At 43.8% G+C, this 14703-nt stretch overlaps 1 protein-coding gene across 2 annotated transcripts in view; it reads left to right on the forward strand.

Moving 5' to 3' along the window:
- ABCC3 (ATP binding cassette subfamily C member 3) overlaps nt 1-14703 on the forward strand; it is a 50133-nt gene that overhangs the window by 34671 nt on the left and 759 nt on the right. The window contains exons 16-30 of one of the 2 annotated variants that reach the window (XM_057418367.1): nt 1484-1610; nt 1958-2134; nt 2982-3149; nt 3878-4061; nt 4913-5018; nt 5659-5812; nt 7121-7328; nt 7887-8197; nt 8923-9122; nt 9219-9345; nt 10071-10172; nt 11176-11322; nt 12546-12704; nt 13066-13232; nt 14126-14320. In XM_057418367.1, coding sequence (XP_057274350.1) covers nt 1484-1610; nt 1958-2134; nt 2982-3149; nt 3878-4061; nt 4913-5018; nt 5659-5812; nt 7121-7328; nt 7887-8197; nt 8923-9122; nt 9219-9345; nt 10071-10172; nt 11176-11322; nt 12546-12704; nt 13066-13232; nt 14126-14320 — 2532 coding nt within the window. Of the gene's footprint in view, nt 1-1467; nt 1611-1957; nt 2135-2981; nt 3150-3877; nt 4062-4912; nt 5019-5658; nt 5813-7120; nt 7329-7886; nt 8198-8922; nt 9123-9218; nt 9346-10070; nt 10173-11175; nt 11323-12545; nt 12705-13065; nt 13233-14125; nt 14321-14703 lie in introns of those variants that run through there. The other variant, XM_057418369.1, reaches the window with a different exon arrangement.

Consider the following 14703-nt stretch of genomic DNA (forward strand, 5'->3'; position numbering starts at 1 on the left):
TTCTGCCTTTGAAACACTGAGCTAATCCTCATGCCTCATGGTATTTAGGCTTTACAGAACAGTGCTGTAAGGCGTTAACTCCACAGCAATAGCATAAAATAGTTACCTGTTAAAGGACAGAAAGGCTGCATACGTTTCTTAAATAAGCAATTTTTTGAACTAAAGTGTTGGACAAATCAAACTCATCTCATGAATTATGGGGACAGTTGGGATGTTGGGATTTGGACTTGGGTGTGTGCCATCAGTTGTCTGTTCTAAGCGTCTTGTGGCAGACTCATCCCTCTGGCTGTAGATGGACCATTTCCAAACTAAGGGGGTGCGCATATTGCTCATTGGCCAATTTGAATGAATAAAAACGAATCAAATGCCTGGAAACAAATACTTCCGTATGTTAGGTTTTGTTATCAGAAACCTGAGAAGTATTCTTAGAATGCTCAGTGTGAGGAGCTCATGCTGCCGTGCTGAGTGTGTTATGTCAACAGGTTTTATATACATGGGTAACTTGCAAGCAAGGTGCTTGGAGTTCAAAGCAGCCAGTTTTGTCCAGGCAGCCAGGTCTGCAGCCAGGCTTACTTCAGTGTTCTGGGGTTTACATCAGAAAGAATTGTGTGTCTTCAGCTTAAATTGTCAGCCATTGGGGCCTAAAAGTTACCTGGTGACTTCCTAAAGGAGCAGTAAAGTAAAACTCAGAGGAAAAGAATAATGAAAAAGATTAAAAATTGTAGTGATTTTGAGGCTTTCTGCTTTGAATTTTTCCTTAAAACAAGCAAATGAACAAACAGAAACCCTCTTTCACTGTTCAAAACATCAACTAACTGCTTGGTAAGAATCTGCATAAGAATTACAGCCCTAGTTCTGCATCACAAACACAAGTTTGGGTTGATCTCATTAGTGAAAGGCATTTTGATGGGAAGGAGACTGTGTCCATCAGTCATTTCTGTATCAGTTCACCTTCAAAACCAGGACCTTCAAGAACACAGTGGGGAAAACAATAAAGGATTTTAACTGGGAAAGTTTTGTTTTCCTTGTGTTGTTCTGAATGCTGTTTACTAGCACTGGAAACAGGGTACTGAAGCGATTTGAACACTTTTAGATGGGATGCGTTCATCCACTACTTTTGTACAGTTGGTCTTGGTTTTAAAATCAAAACTCAAAAGACTTCTGGAAGATGTCTGCTATCAAAATGCCTATTAACCCTGTTTGACTTGCTGATGGACTGATAGGACACAGCAAAGGGGCTTGCTATCAATCCTGCCTCTTTAACAACCAACAGGATAGATTAATGCTGGGTTTCTGTTTACCCCTACAGTTCTGGTTACAGTTGATTGTTCACAAGAAAAGGAAGAGAAGACCAGCGACCAAGCTATGCTTGCTATATCCAGTCAGGCTGATTTGTCACTGTGTATTTCAGCCCTGGTTTAAAGACCCATAATGTCTGTAGTAAACTAACGTTTAATTAATTTCCAGCCTGTTTCCTCCACAGTATAAATCTGTTGGTCCCCAGTGGTGCTTTGGTTGCCGTTGTTGGCCATGTTGGCTGTGGGAAGTCTTCTCTGGTGTCTGCTCTCCTGGGTGAAATGGAAAAGCTGGAAGGAGAAGTGGCTGTCAAGGTTGGTATTGTTTATGATGCCATTCAATGATGGTATGGAAATGTGCTGCTTATGCCTGCCATTGCTTGTAGTGCGTATCAGTCTAGAGAGGGAATTCTCCTTGCTTCTGTGACAGCTTGTCTGTGTGTTTATTTGGGCTTTGGCCACACCTATTCAGTTCTGTTTTATATGGAATAACTTTCCTGATTCTATCATCTATACATGTACATTTAGTACACATACATGTATGATGTGAATGTATATCGAACAGGAGCTGTATGTATGTGCTGCAGATCTTAATCAGAGTTGTAAGCATGAATTGCTGCTTGTTACAAGCCAAAGGTTTCCTTTCTTCCTCCTTGTTGTAGGGTTCTGTTGCTTATGTGCCCCAACAAGCTTGGATCCAGAATGCCACGCTGAAAGATAACATTTTGTTTGGCCAAGCTCCTAATGAACAAAAGTACCAAAACGTCCTGGAGGCCTGTGCTTTGAAAACTGACCTGGAAGTGCTGCCAGGAGGAGACCAGACTGAGATAGGAGAGAAGGTAACTTATTTGAATAGGTAATTTAAGTCAGACCTGCTTGGTGATTCCTGTTCTAGCTTAAGAGAGAATCAAGCCAGCACGTGATATCGTTTGATCTTTACAGTAGCATCCCAGCTACAATCAACGCTGAAACAGGCAAAGCAGTTTTGTGCAAGGCAGTTGGACTTAAACTTGTTCCTAACTTTAAGCGTGTGTTCATGCTCTGATGCATAATTGCACATCTAGTCCTGGAAGATCAGAGCATCTTCCATTTGCTGTCCAGTTGTAAAGGTGCGTCCGTCCAGAATATGTAAAGCCCTTCCTTTTCCTATAGGGATAAAAAGGGAGGTAACACATGGCGTGCTTCAAGTGAAAAAGTGATATGATCATCCCTTAACACCTCATTTTAATGAGAGGCTTTTACATCTGTGATACCAACAGAGATTATTTCTTTTTCATAGGCTACTAAATTCGAGGTAGATTCCAGGATATGGGGTGGATATGTGGATTTGTATGTAAGATGAGAGATAAGGAAGGTGTTCCAGGTGCTGCAGCCCTGCTTTGAATGTTTGCATTTTACATCCCGGTTGACGGTCTTCCTTTTTATAGTTCTATGTTTTAACAGCTCCCTTTAGGAGCTTATTAAGCAAGAGGCTTATTCCATCTCCAGATTGCTGGGTGAGTGGAAGTTTGGCAGTGAACAAACAGATTTAGAGGCGTTCTGTTCCCGTCTCTGGCTCTGAGTGGGTTATTCTCTTCAGCATCTTATGTTTCAGTTTAGCATCTGAGTGTTTGACTGGGTGAGAGCCATGGAAAGTCATAGCTGCTGTTGTGTGATGTGTTTTGTTCTCTCCTCTCTTCCCCCCAGGGCATCAACCTCTCTGGTGGCCAGAGGCAGCGAGTGAGCCTGGCTCGTGCAGTGTACAGCAACTCTGACATTTACCTCTTGGATGATCCTCTTTCTGCTGTGGACTCGCACGTTGCAAAGCACATCTTTGACAAAGTTATTGGTCCGGATGGGGTACTTAAAGGAAAGGTAAGCTGGCATTTGGATCCTCTTCAAAACACACACAAATGCTGATGGGTAACAGGAAAGCTGTTCCACCACTGAGGCTGGAAGCACCGAATCATTCCTGCGTTCCGTTGGCAATGTGGGCACCTTTTCCCCACAGCACAGACTGCAGTGAGCTGCTATTCAGGCATGCCCAGAAGTGATGTGATCTAGTCAGAACGTGTAGAGGCAGAAACTTGATCTGTCTTTTAAGATCCCTACTGTAAGATCTCCAAGAACAAGGCATTTGCAGCAACTTGCAAAGGTTGTCAGCGTAGTGCTGCTTGTTGGTACTTGGAGGCAGCGCAGAGGAAGTTGTCACAGCTTACTGGTTTTACAGAGGTCTTTGGCAGCCTGCAGTCAAATTGCAGGCTCTTTGCTTCCCCTTTTCTCCTGTTATGATCTTCTCAGACTATCTCAGAGCTCAAAAGGGAAGGGCTGCAATGAAAATCAGCATAAGGGAGAGGAGGAATAATCATTCAGTTGGTTTACTTCCCCCTGTGGTTATATCAGCAAGCAGTTGAAAGCAGTGAGAGTTCTTGTGCATATTTCCAAGCTAATCTGGCTAAAAGGGACATTGTATTTCCCCTGGTGTTTCACCCGACACAATAACTCACTCCCTGTCCCAAAGATGTGGTAGTATTTGGCTTGCTGAGTAGTCCACCGCAGTGACAACTGAGAGAGGTGGGCTTCTTCTCTCTTTCCCTTTCCAGACCCGAATTCTGGTGACCCATGGCATCAGCTTCCTGCCTCAGGTGGACCACATCGTTGTCCTGGGAGATGGCAAAATCTCCGAAATGGGATCTTACCAAGACCTTCTGAAACAGAACAAGGCCTTTGCCGAATTCCTGCGGAATTATTCCCTTGATGAAGACGTCGAAGAGGACGAACCAACAGGTACAGAGTTGCTTTTACTTAAAACATGTCTTTTTCTGTCAACCAGATTATAGATATTTTCTCTGTATAAAGGGGCCCCTGCTTCTTCATAACAACCTGGCATTTGCCTTTCTGCCCTGCTATGAAAATCATTGCCTGTGGCCAGGTCTGTGTTATTGAGAAACGTTTCCACAGATTTCTTTAAAATCATGAAATTTTGAAAGTCGGCAATTTATTTTGCAATTGACAAAGTCAAGCTCAGCAGGAAAATGGAGCAGCCAAGAACCAACTGTACTTGCTGTCAAAGGGGCTGTACAGAGTATGGTATTTTAACTCTGCATGCTGCTGTTGTTTTTCATATAGTGAGGTTGAAATGAGATTTTAATCTTCGTTACTTTTCAGCTTGGTTTGATTCTGATGAAATAATAGAAGACAAGAGCATTTCAGTAAACGTTTCCTCTGTGTGAGAGTATTCCCATACCCTTTGATTGCAGCACTGCTCCAGACAGGCAAAGGGGAACATGTGTGGTATCTTGTAGCAGCAACAGAGACTTGCAGTAGTTCCTGCATGACTCCCCCATCCCAAGATCATGCCTACAGCATGTCCTAGAAGTGAATTTAATACTAATGCTTAACGTTGCTGATGCTCTAAATGAATGTGATGTATATTCATTTGTCAGCAGGCAGTCTACCTTATAAGATCTTTACAATTCAGTTAGGAGAAGTGATGTAAGCAAAACTATTGGCAAGTTTATGCACTATGATTTCCCTGCTATGGAATTGGTTTTCATGACTCTTGCTTTGCATGGCCACCTCTTTTCTGTGCTGTCTGCTTTATTCAGCAGATACTGAGGCGAGATCTTGTTTTGCAGTGCTGGAGGAGGAGGAAGTCCTGTTAGCTGAAGACACCCTCAGCATCCACACCGATCTGGCAGATAATGAACCGGTGACAAACGAGGTCCGCAAACAGTTCCTTAGGTAAACATGCAGTTCATGTGCATGTGTCTGGGGTGAAACGCACCTGAAAGATGTCATTCACATGTGGCTTCTCAGTGGGGGCTTTAGTTTCCTCTTATAAATAAACTGCTTTGGTCCCCTTTTGAAGATAAACGTGAAAGAATGTGCAAAGATCAAACATCTATTCCTGCAGTCCAGTGCCCTAAAGTAACTCTGGTTTTTGGTAACACCACTGCATGTATGAACCCACACTACAATTAACCGCTACAAGTTGCATGATAAACCCTTTGCATTGTGCCTTTCCATTGGGAATCTTGGAAATCTTGATAAGTGTTTATAACCATACCCATAGATGCTGTCCAGCTCCTGTTGATGTCAAAACGGAGAAGATCAGGGATTAGTTTTGAAATGTCTTGTGATGAAGCCTCAAAAGGCCTTTACTAAAAAGCCCAGGTACCTTTCTTGGGTACCATGTTTCAGGCATCATTGAGCGTCACTGACCATTCAGAGGGGTAGTACAAGCACCTATGGCTGTGAGTGAGGCTGGCATGGAGGCTCAGCAGAGGAGCTGGGAATAAGTCCAATGTGCTGCATCCCATTCGTGGTGTAGCACTGCCAAAATATGCCCTTTTTCTCCTAATGCCTCTTGCGTTTTAACCAGGGAGCTTAGTGTCATATCTTCTGAGGGAGGAGAATGTCCCAACAAGATGTCAACTAAACGAAGAATCTGTGAAAAGAAGCCAGCAGAGCCTCCTCTGCCAAGAAGAAACCCGAATGAGAAACTTATTCAGGCTGAAACAGCTGAAACGGGAAGGGTATGGTTTGATTCCCCGCTCCCTTCTCCTGCATTCTTTTCTGGTTTATTTCTACATTTGCTCCAGTTCTGTTAAATGTATTGTATAAATCATGGCTGCAGGCTTTAGGCATTAATCTGGTGGCCACAGATCATTAAAATCTGGGATTTTGGCAGAGGTTTCTGCACCTGGCAAAGGGGAAAAGGGGAAAAAAATGCCTTCCAGCTCCTGCCACAGTTGCCTGATCCCGTGTCTCTGTGCTCTGTCAGCCCTGCTTTGTGCTGCAGAGCTTTCAGCACTGTTGGTTTTAAACCCGTTTGGCTGCTGTTGAGTCCAGCTGCAGCACAGGCTGTGTGATGAACCACAGCAGTGGGTTATAGGAGCCAGCTGCCTGCTGTGTGCCAGCGGGTCTGGTCTGCCTAAAGGATACCTGCCACCCCATCTTTGAGAGCATTTTATAGGTACAAAAGAAGGCTGTACTCTTCCCAGACAGGACCAGGGGGTTGAAATGGGAGCAGGGAAAAAGAGAAGAGAAATTAAAAGAAGATGGGAATACCAAAGTCAAAGAAAGAGCAGGAGGTTTTGTTAAAGCAACCCTCTTCCCTCTGCTTCAGAAAGTTCAGTGTTTCCTGTTGAGCCTGATGTACATGGTCCATGGCACAGACATCTAATTAACTGTTTCTGTGGATTATTTTAGCTTACAAAGTCCCTAATCAACAACACTTGTTCCTTTAATTATTCTTTCTCATGGGTTTGGGGCTTTTATAAGACTTGGTTTTGTCCTGAGTCTGTCTCCTTTTGCTTCTCTGCCTTTTTGTGCTACCTTAGAGACAGCATCTTTACTTTTTGCCAGCAGCATCATCTGTTTATGTTCCTGTTGGGGTGCACCAGCATTTGGTACCTCAGTTAAGCTGCTGCAAAGACACCTGAATGGAGGCACATTCAGCACTTTTCTGTAAATAGGCCACTTAAAATAGTCTTGAGCTCGGTCGCCTGCCAAGTTGCTTCTTTTGCCTGAAAAACTTGGCTCCTGTTCTCGTTACATCTTTTCTTAACTTTTTTTCATAGTCTTAAAAACTAGACCCCTACAAAACTAATAAAACACCTCAAAACGGAGGAAAGGGGGATTTCAGAGGTGTTTCTGACTTGTTTTCAATGTCATTACCCTGACGTGGCTCTCCCATGGATGAACTGTTCCCTGGGGTGTGTTAGGGCTTGGGGCTGTTTTGAATTTAGCAGTTCCTCTGATGAAGAATTTGTGTCTTTTACACTGTTTAAACTCCTGATTGTGTCAGTTGTACAAACCAGTTGTGCTGTGTGATTTTGCAGGTAAAGCTAACGGTGTTCTGGCAATACATGAAGGCTGTCGGCCCTGTCCTGTCTTTAGTGATATGTTTCCTGTATTGCTGTCAAAATGCTGCTGCCATTGGGGCCAACGTGTGGCTCAGTGACTGGACCAATGAGCCCGTGATAAATGGGTCTCAGCACAACACAGCCATGCGAATCGGGGTCTACGCTGCCTTGGGCCTCTTGCAAGGTGAGGCCAGATGAAATCACAATGTCTCAATGTTTAGTAAGGAGGAATTAGATGGGGAAGCCATGGCACCAGTTGCTGTGACTCATAGTTGCCCCCCAGATCCTATCCTCAGAAAGGGAAGTAATGTAACCTGGACCTACAAAGTCTGAGCTCAGCCCAACACCTCTAATTTTGTTGTGAAGCCCTTGGAGGGGGTAACATGGAAGCTTGGGAGAGGTAAGTTGGAAAGAAAACATGCAAATGTAGGTGCGGAAGAGACTGAAGGTTTGGGGTGAAGTTGTAGCATTAGGACTTCATGGAGGCTTGTGGAAAGCAGAGGGAAGATGGCTGTGTATCTATCTAATGTAGACAGCATGGTAAAATCCTACAGGGCATGTTCCTGTGCCTTAGGCAGCAACGACTGCAATGCTGTAATGCTAATGTGCACGGTAAGAGAAGGGTGGGCTGGGAATATGGTCAAGCAAAACAAGCTTCTAGCACAACAAACTGCAGCGAGTCAGAGCTGTGAATTGGGAGCACCATGCTCACTGGTTAACATGTCTCCTCTTCACGTGTTAGGCCTCATAGTACTCATCAGCTCCTTCACCCTGGCCATGGGAGGCATTAATGCAGCCCGGTCCCTCCATACTGCCCTGCTGGAGAACAAATTTCACACCCCACAGTCCTTCTATGACACCACTCCCACCGGCCGGATCATCAACCGCTTCTCAAAGGACATCTATGTGATCGATGAAGTGATCCCGCCAACCATCCTGATGTTCCTTGGAACCTTCTTCACCTCTCTATCGACGATGATTGTAATTATAGGAAGTACTCCGCTCTTCGCTGTGGTTATAGTTCCACTCGCTATTCTGTACTTCTTTGTTCAGGTAACTGGAAAAATATCTGGCTACCATTGCAATGATTCTCACTCCATTGATCGTGTTTCTTTTTAGGAACAAACAACATGAATTTTGGGGGAAATTGAAGTATCTGCAGTAATAATATGTTGGTGTAAACAGAACATCATTCTCTTAGAAAAAGAAATGTCTTAAGAGATGTGACCGTGGAATAAATAGGCTAACTCTTTTTTGCTCTCAAGTAAAAACAAGTAAGCCTACTGCTAGAGGTAGAGCCGTAGTGCACTTCAATATATTGAAGTGTGTATATATTTGACATACTGAAAAGTGCTTAAGGTGGTGAGGAGTTAAAGTGTTGAAAATAGAAAGCATCAATTTTATTGATTTCTGAGCAAAAATGAAGCTTACTTTCTAGAGTGTAAATAGAGACCTGATAATGGAGGTGCAGATTTGTGCTTCATCATCTTGAAAAATGAGGCTCTTACAAATGGATTCATTAGTTTAGGCTATATGAACTAAATTGAAAGTGACATGAAGAAATTCTACTTACAGTCTATAGAAATTGCAGTTACCCAACACTGCTGTGAAGTGGAGCCAAGATAGCTTTCTTGAAATTCTCAGTATATAGAATATATGAGGGGGTTGAAGTGCATCAGTAACAATCTCCTTTAAATCCTTAACCTAACAAATTCTTCACTGTTAATTAAAAGATGAAGCATTTCATGTTTCCTTCCATTTTCTCCCCAAAATGGCAGCGGTTCTACGTAGCTACCTCCCGCCAGCTGAAGCGCCTGGAGTCCGTGAGCAGATCTCCCATCTACTCCCACTTCTCAGAAACAGTATCAGGGGCAGTTGTCATCAGAGCCTACGGCAGAGTGAAGTCCTTCATAGACATCAGTGACCTGAAGATGGATGAAAATCAGAAGAGTTACTATCCTGGCATAGTATCAAACAGGTAAAAAGGCATATAATGTCTTGTTTCCACTTAGAGCATCCCTAACTGGTCCAAGCGACCATTTAACCACTCTGCTTACATCTGCCTTTCTCCCAGGTGGCTGGGCATTCGAGTTGAATTTGTGGGGAACTGTATTGTCCTTTTTGCTGCCCTTTTTGCTGTGATTGGTAAAAACAGCCTGAATGCTGGCTTAGTAGGACTTTCAGTATCATATGCGTTACAGGTATGTGTTACAGCTGTCTGTTTGTTGATGGGTTTGCACTGTTGTGGATGGTCTGGATATATCGGCAATCATTTAAGTCTGTTAAAGCTGAAGTGAATAAGGAAATCATAAAATGAGTTGTGGGACATCTGGAAACAATAGAGACTTGCACTGAATGCTGACAGACCATTAGCAAGCTCTCATGCAGTAGGATTTCAGGGCACTTTGGGAGCATTGAGGTTGTGCTGCACCCCAGTATCCCCAGCAGCAGCATGCTGGAAGCTCAGGAAGTGTGAGGTGCACCCACCAAGAACAGGTCATTTGAGCAGTATGGGCTTAATGTGTCCTGCATCATGCCTGCTAGGTGTGATCAGTGTGTCCAGGTAATCACAGGCAGCTCAATAGGGCTCATAAATAGGCAAGATAAAGGGTACTCACCCAAGTTGTGAGCAGTTTAGCAGATTTAATGGCCTCAGTTTTCCAGTGAGACCCATGACTATTGCTTCCAACCAGCTTTTTTGAGGGCCAATTGTTAAATCATCATGGGATGCAGAAGCTTCTTCACCTGAGCACTTGATTCTCTGTAGATTTCTTGTCCCAGTAATGGTATTAATGTCAATGCAAAGGTAATTATTCCATTTGTAATATAAATGTGAACCCATGTAATAGCAGCATCTGGTTTTGTTGTTATCATTAAACCTGTTGTTCCTCTGTGGGTGATACTTTTGCTCCTTGTCTTCTCCAAGGTGACCTTGTCTCTGAATTGGATGGTCCGAATGACTTCTGAACTTGAGACTAACATTGTGGCTGTTGAAAGAATAAAAGAGTACTCAGAAACTGAAACGGAGGTCAGCTACCGAGCATCAAGGATGCTCACCATCAAGTGTGGTGAAATTTTAATGCTCACATTTACATGGTCTCTCTTTAGACGCTTGAGACAATTCCTGCTCTGAGAGTGTTCTCATTTAACCTGAACAAATGTCACGCTCTGAACTGTAATTTATGCTATCACAGCTCCAAATTATTACTGTCCTTATGCAGCCTGTGCTCAGCATCTCATTTGCTGCCACTGAGAGCGGCTATAGCACAAGAGAGATGAGTTTCACCACCAGAATATTGCTCCCATTGGGCTTGAAGCATTTGATGCATAGTCCTACCTGCATTGATGGGGCTGCGATCCTGCTAGTGGGCACAGCTGCAGTGCAGCTATCAGGCTGTGCACATGTTTTCAGTAGTATTTCTATTTAATCAGCGTAATCAGTCCTCGTCTCCCATGGGAGACCATCACACCTAGGAACACTGACCTGCCAAATCCAGGAAAAGCATCCAGTCATCTACCTTTGTTGCTCGAGACTTTTAGAGGTGGCAGATGGAACTATGCTGGGAAATCTGCTGCTTTCCAGACATACTGGGGTGTGTTAGATGGGATACTAATGAGGAAATGAAGGATCTGAGAACTGCAATGTAAGGTTCTGGAGATCAAGGATTTAATCTGGAAGCTAAAACGAAGCTAGACAAGATGCTTGGTACATGTTATAAGCCAGAGCTCGAACTGGCATGAAACAGGCAGTGTTCTAATAAAGTTAATGGGAAAAATGTAAATGTATATCCATTGAGGATTTGGCCCTCCATGCTCAGACTTCTTTTCTGTAAACTTCACACCAAAATGGGTGGATGCTTCAGAACCCATGGTTTTGCCTCATTATTTAAATGTACTTGATAGTGGAGATTTGGTTACTTGATAGTGGAGATTTGATTTATCAGAAATCCACAAACATTAATGTTGTGTTTGAGTTTGAGTTACTTTTCCTTAAACCTTTATGAAACATTTCTGACTTCTGTTTCCCTCAGGCTCCCTGGGTTATTGAGGGCAAGAGCCCCCCAGAAGACTGGCCATCCAAGGGAGAGCTGGAGTTTGTGAATTACTCAGTGAGGTACAGGAAGGGCCTGGATCTAGTGCTGAAGGGTCTAAACCTCCAAGTGCACGGTGGAGAAAAGGTGATTTACCACCTCTGTGTCTTCACTAGACCTTTGCTCTTGGGCTGCCAGTGACAGCCATGGAGCAGAGGACAGGGTCTACAAGCACACTGCAGGAGCTAGCAGTGCCACCCGTGCTGTTGGTGTGGCAGCATCCTCCAGGCTGGAAGCAGGAGGACCAATGGCATGGGGCTTCTGGACTTCCCAAGTTAAGTTGGCAATAGGCTACTGTACGTGGTGTAGGAGGCACCCGCACAAGTGACAAAACTTCAGTGACAAGAGTGTTTTTTCTGAAGCAGTGCAGATGGGAGAAGGAATTCCAGCTTTTTCCGCTCCCTGGCTTTCCCTGTGAAGCTTCTGGCACAGAAGGATATGACATTCTTTGCTTGCTTAATCAGGAAATTGTCTTTGTTCTGGGACATTCATTTCTTCATGCTTCAATTGAAAGTTCTGGGGTTTGTGTGCTGGTGACAGAGCAATTAGCATGGGAAAGTCCTCCACTTAAAGGCTGATACTAAAAGAGAATTATCCTTACACTAAGCAGACAGGATGACAACCATCTTCTGGAATGAAGATACATGTGCTTACCATAAAGTCAGAATTGCTCTCTGAAAAGCCTTTCTTTCTTGTCCTTGCACTCCTAATATGGGTACTTCAGCTCATCACCCAAAGTCACCTAGGGTGGCTATAGGCCTATGTACATATTCACATGCGATAATATCCTACAAGGATGCTGGGGAGGGACTCTTCGTCGGGGACTGTGGTGATAGGACAAGAGGTGATGGGTTCAAACTGAAACAGGGGAAGTGCAGGCTGGATATAAGGAAGAAGTTCTTTATTGTGAGGGTGCTGAGGCACTGGAATAGGTTGCCCAGGGAGGTTGTGAATGCTCCATTCCTGGCAGTGTTCAAAGCCAGGCTGGACAGAGCCTTGGGTGACCTGGTTTAGTGTGAGGTGTCCCTGCCCATGGCAGGGGGTTGGAACTGGATGATCTTAAGATCCTTTCCAACACAAACCAGTCTGGGATTCTATGAATACCATTCAAATGATGGGAATGGCGATATCCACATTGCAATGTATGACATGGGATTTGTAGGGAAGGGTGGTTACATTCTGTCTTAGATTCAGATGTTGTGTCAGATATCTTAGAGGCATCTTGGGGGTTTGTTTGGGGTTCTTTTGTTGGGGTTTGTTCTCATTTTAACTATCATCTGCTTTGTTGTCAAACCCGCCATTTGATGTAGATTGGGATTGTTGGCAGAACCGGAGCAGGGAAGTCCTCCATGACGCTCTGTCTCTTCAGGATCCTGGAAGCTGCAAAAGGGGAAATTAAGATTGATGGTGTGAAAATTGCAGAGATTGGTCTCCATGACCTTCGATCGAGGCTAACCATTATTCCTCAGGTACTGTTCCTGTGTATCACAATAAGGGAAGGATCTTTCAGAGCACAGCAAGCCATAAATAATGGTTTATCCACAGAGGAAAATGCTTTGTTACACTCAGAAAATTGTTTCAGAAAACACTATTTATAGTTTCAGTGGCGCTGCTCTGCCACCTTCTAAGCTGCTGCTGGATGATAAAACAAGGTTTAGGATAAAGCATCTTTACAGTTGGAATTTGAGTTTGAAGTAATGTAGTTTCAGAGTGGATGGGATTGGCAGGTGGCCTACCTGCAGTGCAATGGAGACTTCAAAGCAGTAACTCATAGTATCTGTACTTGCACAGCTAAAGCTCTTGTCTAATGAACGTTGGGTTTCTATCCAGGATCCTGTTCTCTTTTCTGGAACACTGAGGATGAACCTGGACCCATTTAATAAGTATTCAGATGAAGAAATATGGAAAGCTCTTGAACTGTCTCATTTGAAGAGGTTTGTCAGCAGTCAGCCATCCATGCTGGACTATGAATGCTCTGAAGGTGGAGAAAATCTTAGGTAAGGAATGCTTGGACTAGAAACATACACGGAGCATTCACTGAGCTGTAACAGCGAGTAACGCTTGAGCACAGGTTTACACTGTGTCTGAAAGGATTATCCACATACCTATCTTTCAAGAGAACCACTTTGCCTGCTGTTCTGCCTCTGCCACCAATGATCTGATTCTTCTTTGCTGCTGGGGAAGGGTTTCTCCCAAACCAAAATCCTGTCTCACCAGTAAAGAAAGAAATCTCAGGGGGACGTGGTATTAGAAACAGGCAGCTCCTTAAACTTGGTAGGAAGGGCAATACGATGGCAACATATATAACTGCTGTGCTGAATAGGAGTCCTCTGCCTAAACTGACACCTTAGCAGTGTTTATTTGCCATTATTATTTCGAAGACCCATGAAGACATGAACAAGAATGATAAAATGCCATGCTTTGATACTCTGCGCTGGCTCCTAAGGCTGTGCCGTAACCACATTATGTATGGGATGAATGTTTTTGTGATGCAGAAAGGACTGACAACCTCAGAACGTTTTTATTCTTCCTTTTTTCTTCTCTTTTCATAAGCTTGCACATGCTCAGTGTTGTTACCACTGTGTGTGCTTTTGAAAACTCAGGCTGAAGCACTGTAATCATTCTGTAATCATTAGTTGTCACACTGACTGAAAAGGGCATTTGCTGGCGCTGTCAGTACTGGCAGTAAGTGAACACATACACTAAATTAGCTGAGTAATGCTGATGGATGTTGGCTCTAGGGCTGACAGACCAGGCTGTGTGCTAAATACGATTGGGTTTTGTTCCCTAACTTTACCTGGTGAGTAATCTGTTCTAGCACAAGCGATTGTGAGCAGCAGAGAGCCAAGGGCAGTGGGGCCTCTTTGTGAAACCCTGTTTCTGCTTGCAGCGTCGGCCAAAGACAACTCGTCTGCTTGGCACGAGCGCTGCTCCGCAAGACGAGGATCTTGATCCTAGACGAAGCGACAGCAGCCATCGATCTCGAGACGGATGATCTGATCCAGATGACAATTCGGACCCAGTTTGAAGACTGCACAGTGCTGACAATAGCGCACAGGCTGAACACGATTATGGATTACACAAGGTAAAAGTCTCCTCGTGGTGCGTGGCGGGGAGGCTCACCCGTTCACAGGGTACCTGAAGCATCACTTGAAAGGGTCCAGTTTGTCCCTAGATAGTCACACTGATGATCTTGTCAGGTGGTATGTAAGCAGTGATGTTTAAGCCATATAATCCTAGAATATCCAGACCTGACTATGCCTCTGGTGGTGTAATAAATAGGTTCTATATTTACTAACCAGAGCTGCACAAGGCATACTTCCCAGCTGCATTAATAGCACTGTCAGCAAGCTTATGGATCCTTTTTGCACTAGCAGCTGCTATAACTCTTTTACTCACATCATATTAATTACTTTAATATATATATACACATAACATTTATATATCAATTTTATATATATATATAAA

The sequence above is a fragment of the Pezoporus wallicus genome, unplaced genomic scaffold, assembly GCF_028554395.1.
Source record: "Pezoporus wallicus isolate ANWC-B61680 ecotype Strahan unplaced genomic scaffold, APGP_CSIRO_Pwel_v1 contig_3710, whole genome shotgun sequence".
Classification (NCBI taxonomy): domain Eukaryota; kingdom Metazoa; phylum Chordata; class Aves; order Psittaciformes; family Psittacidae; genus Pezoporus; species Pezoporus wallicus.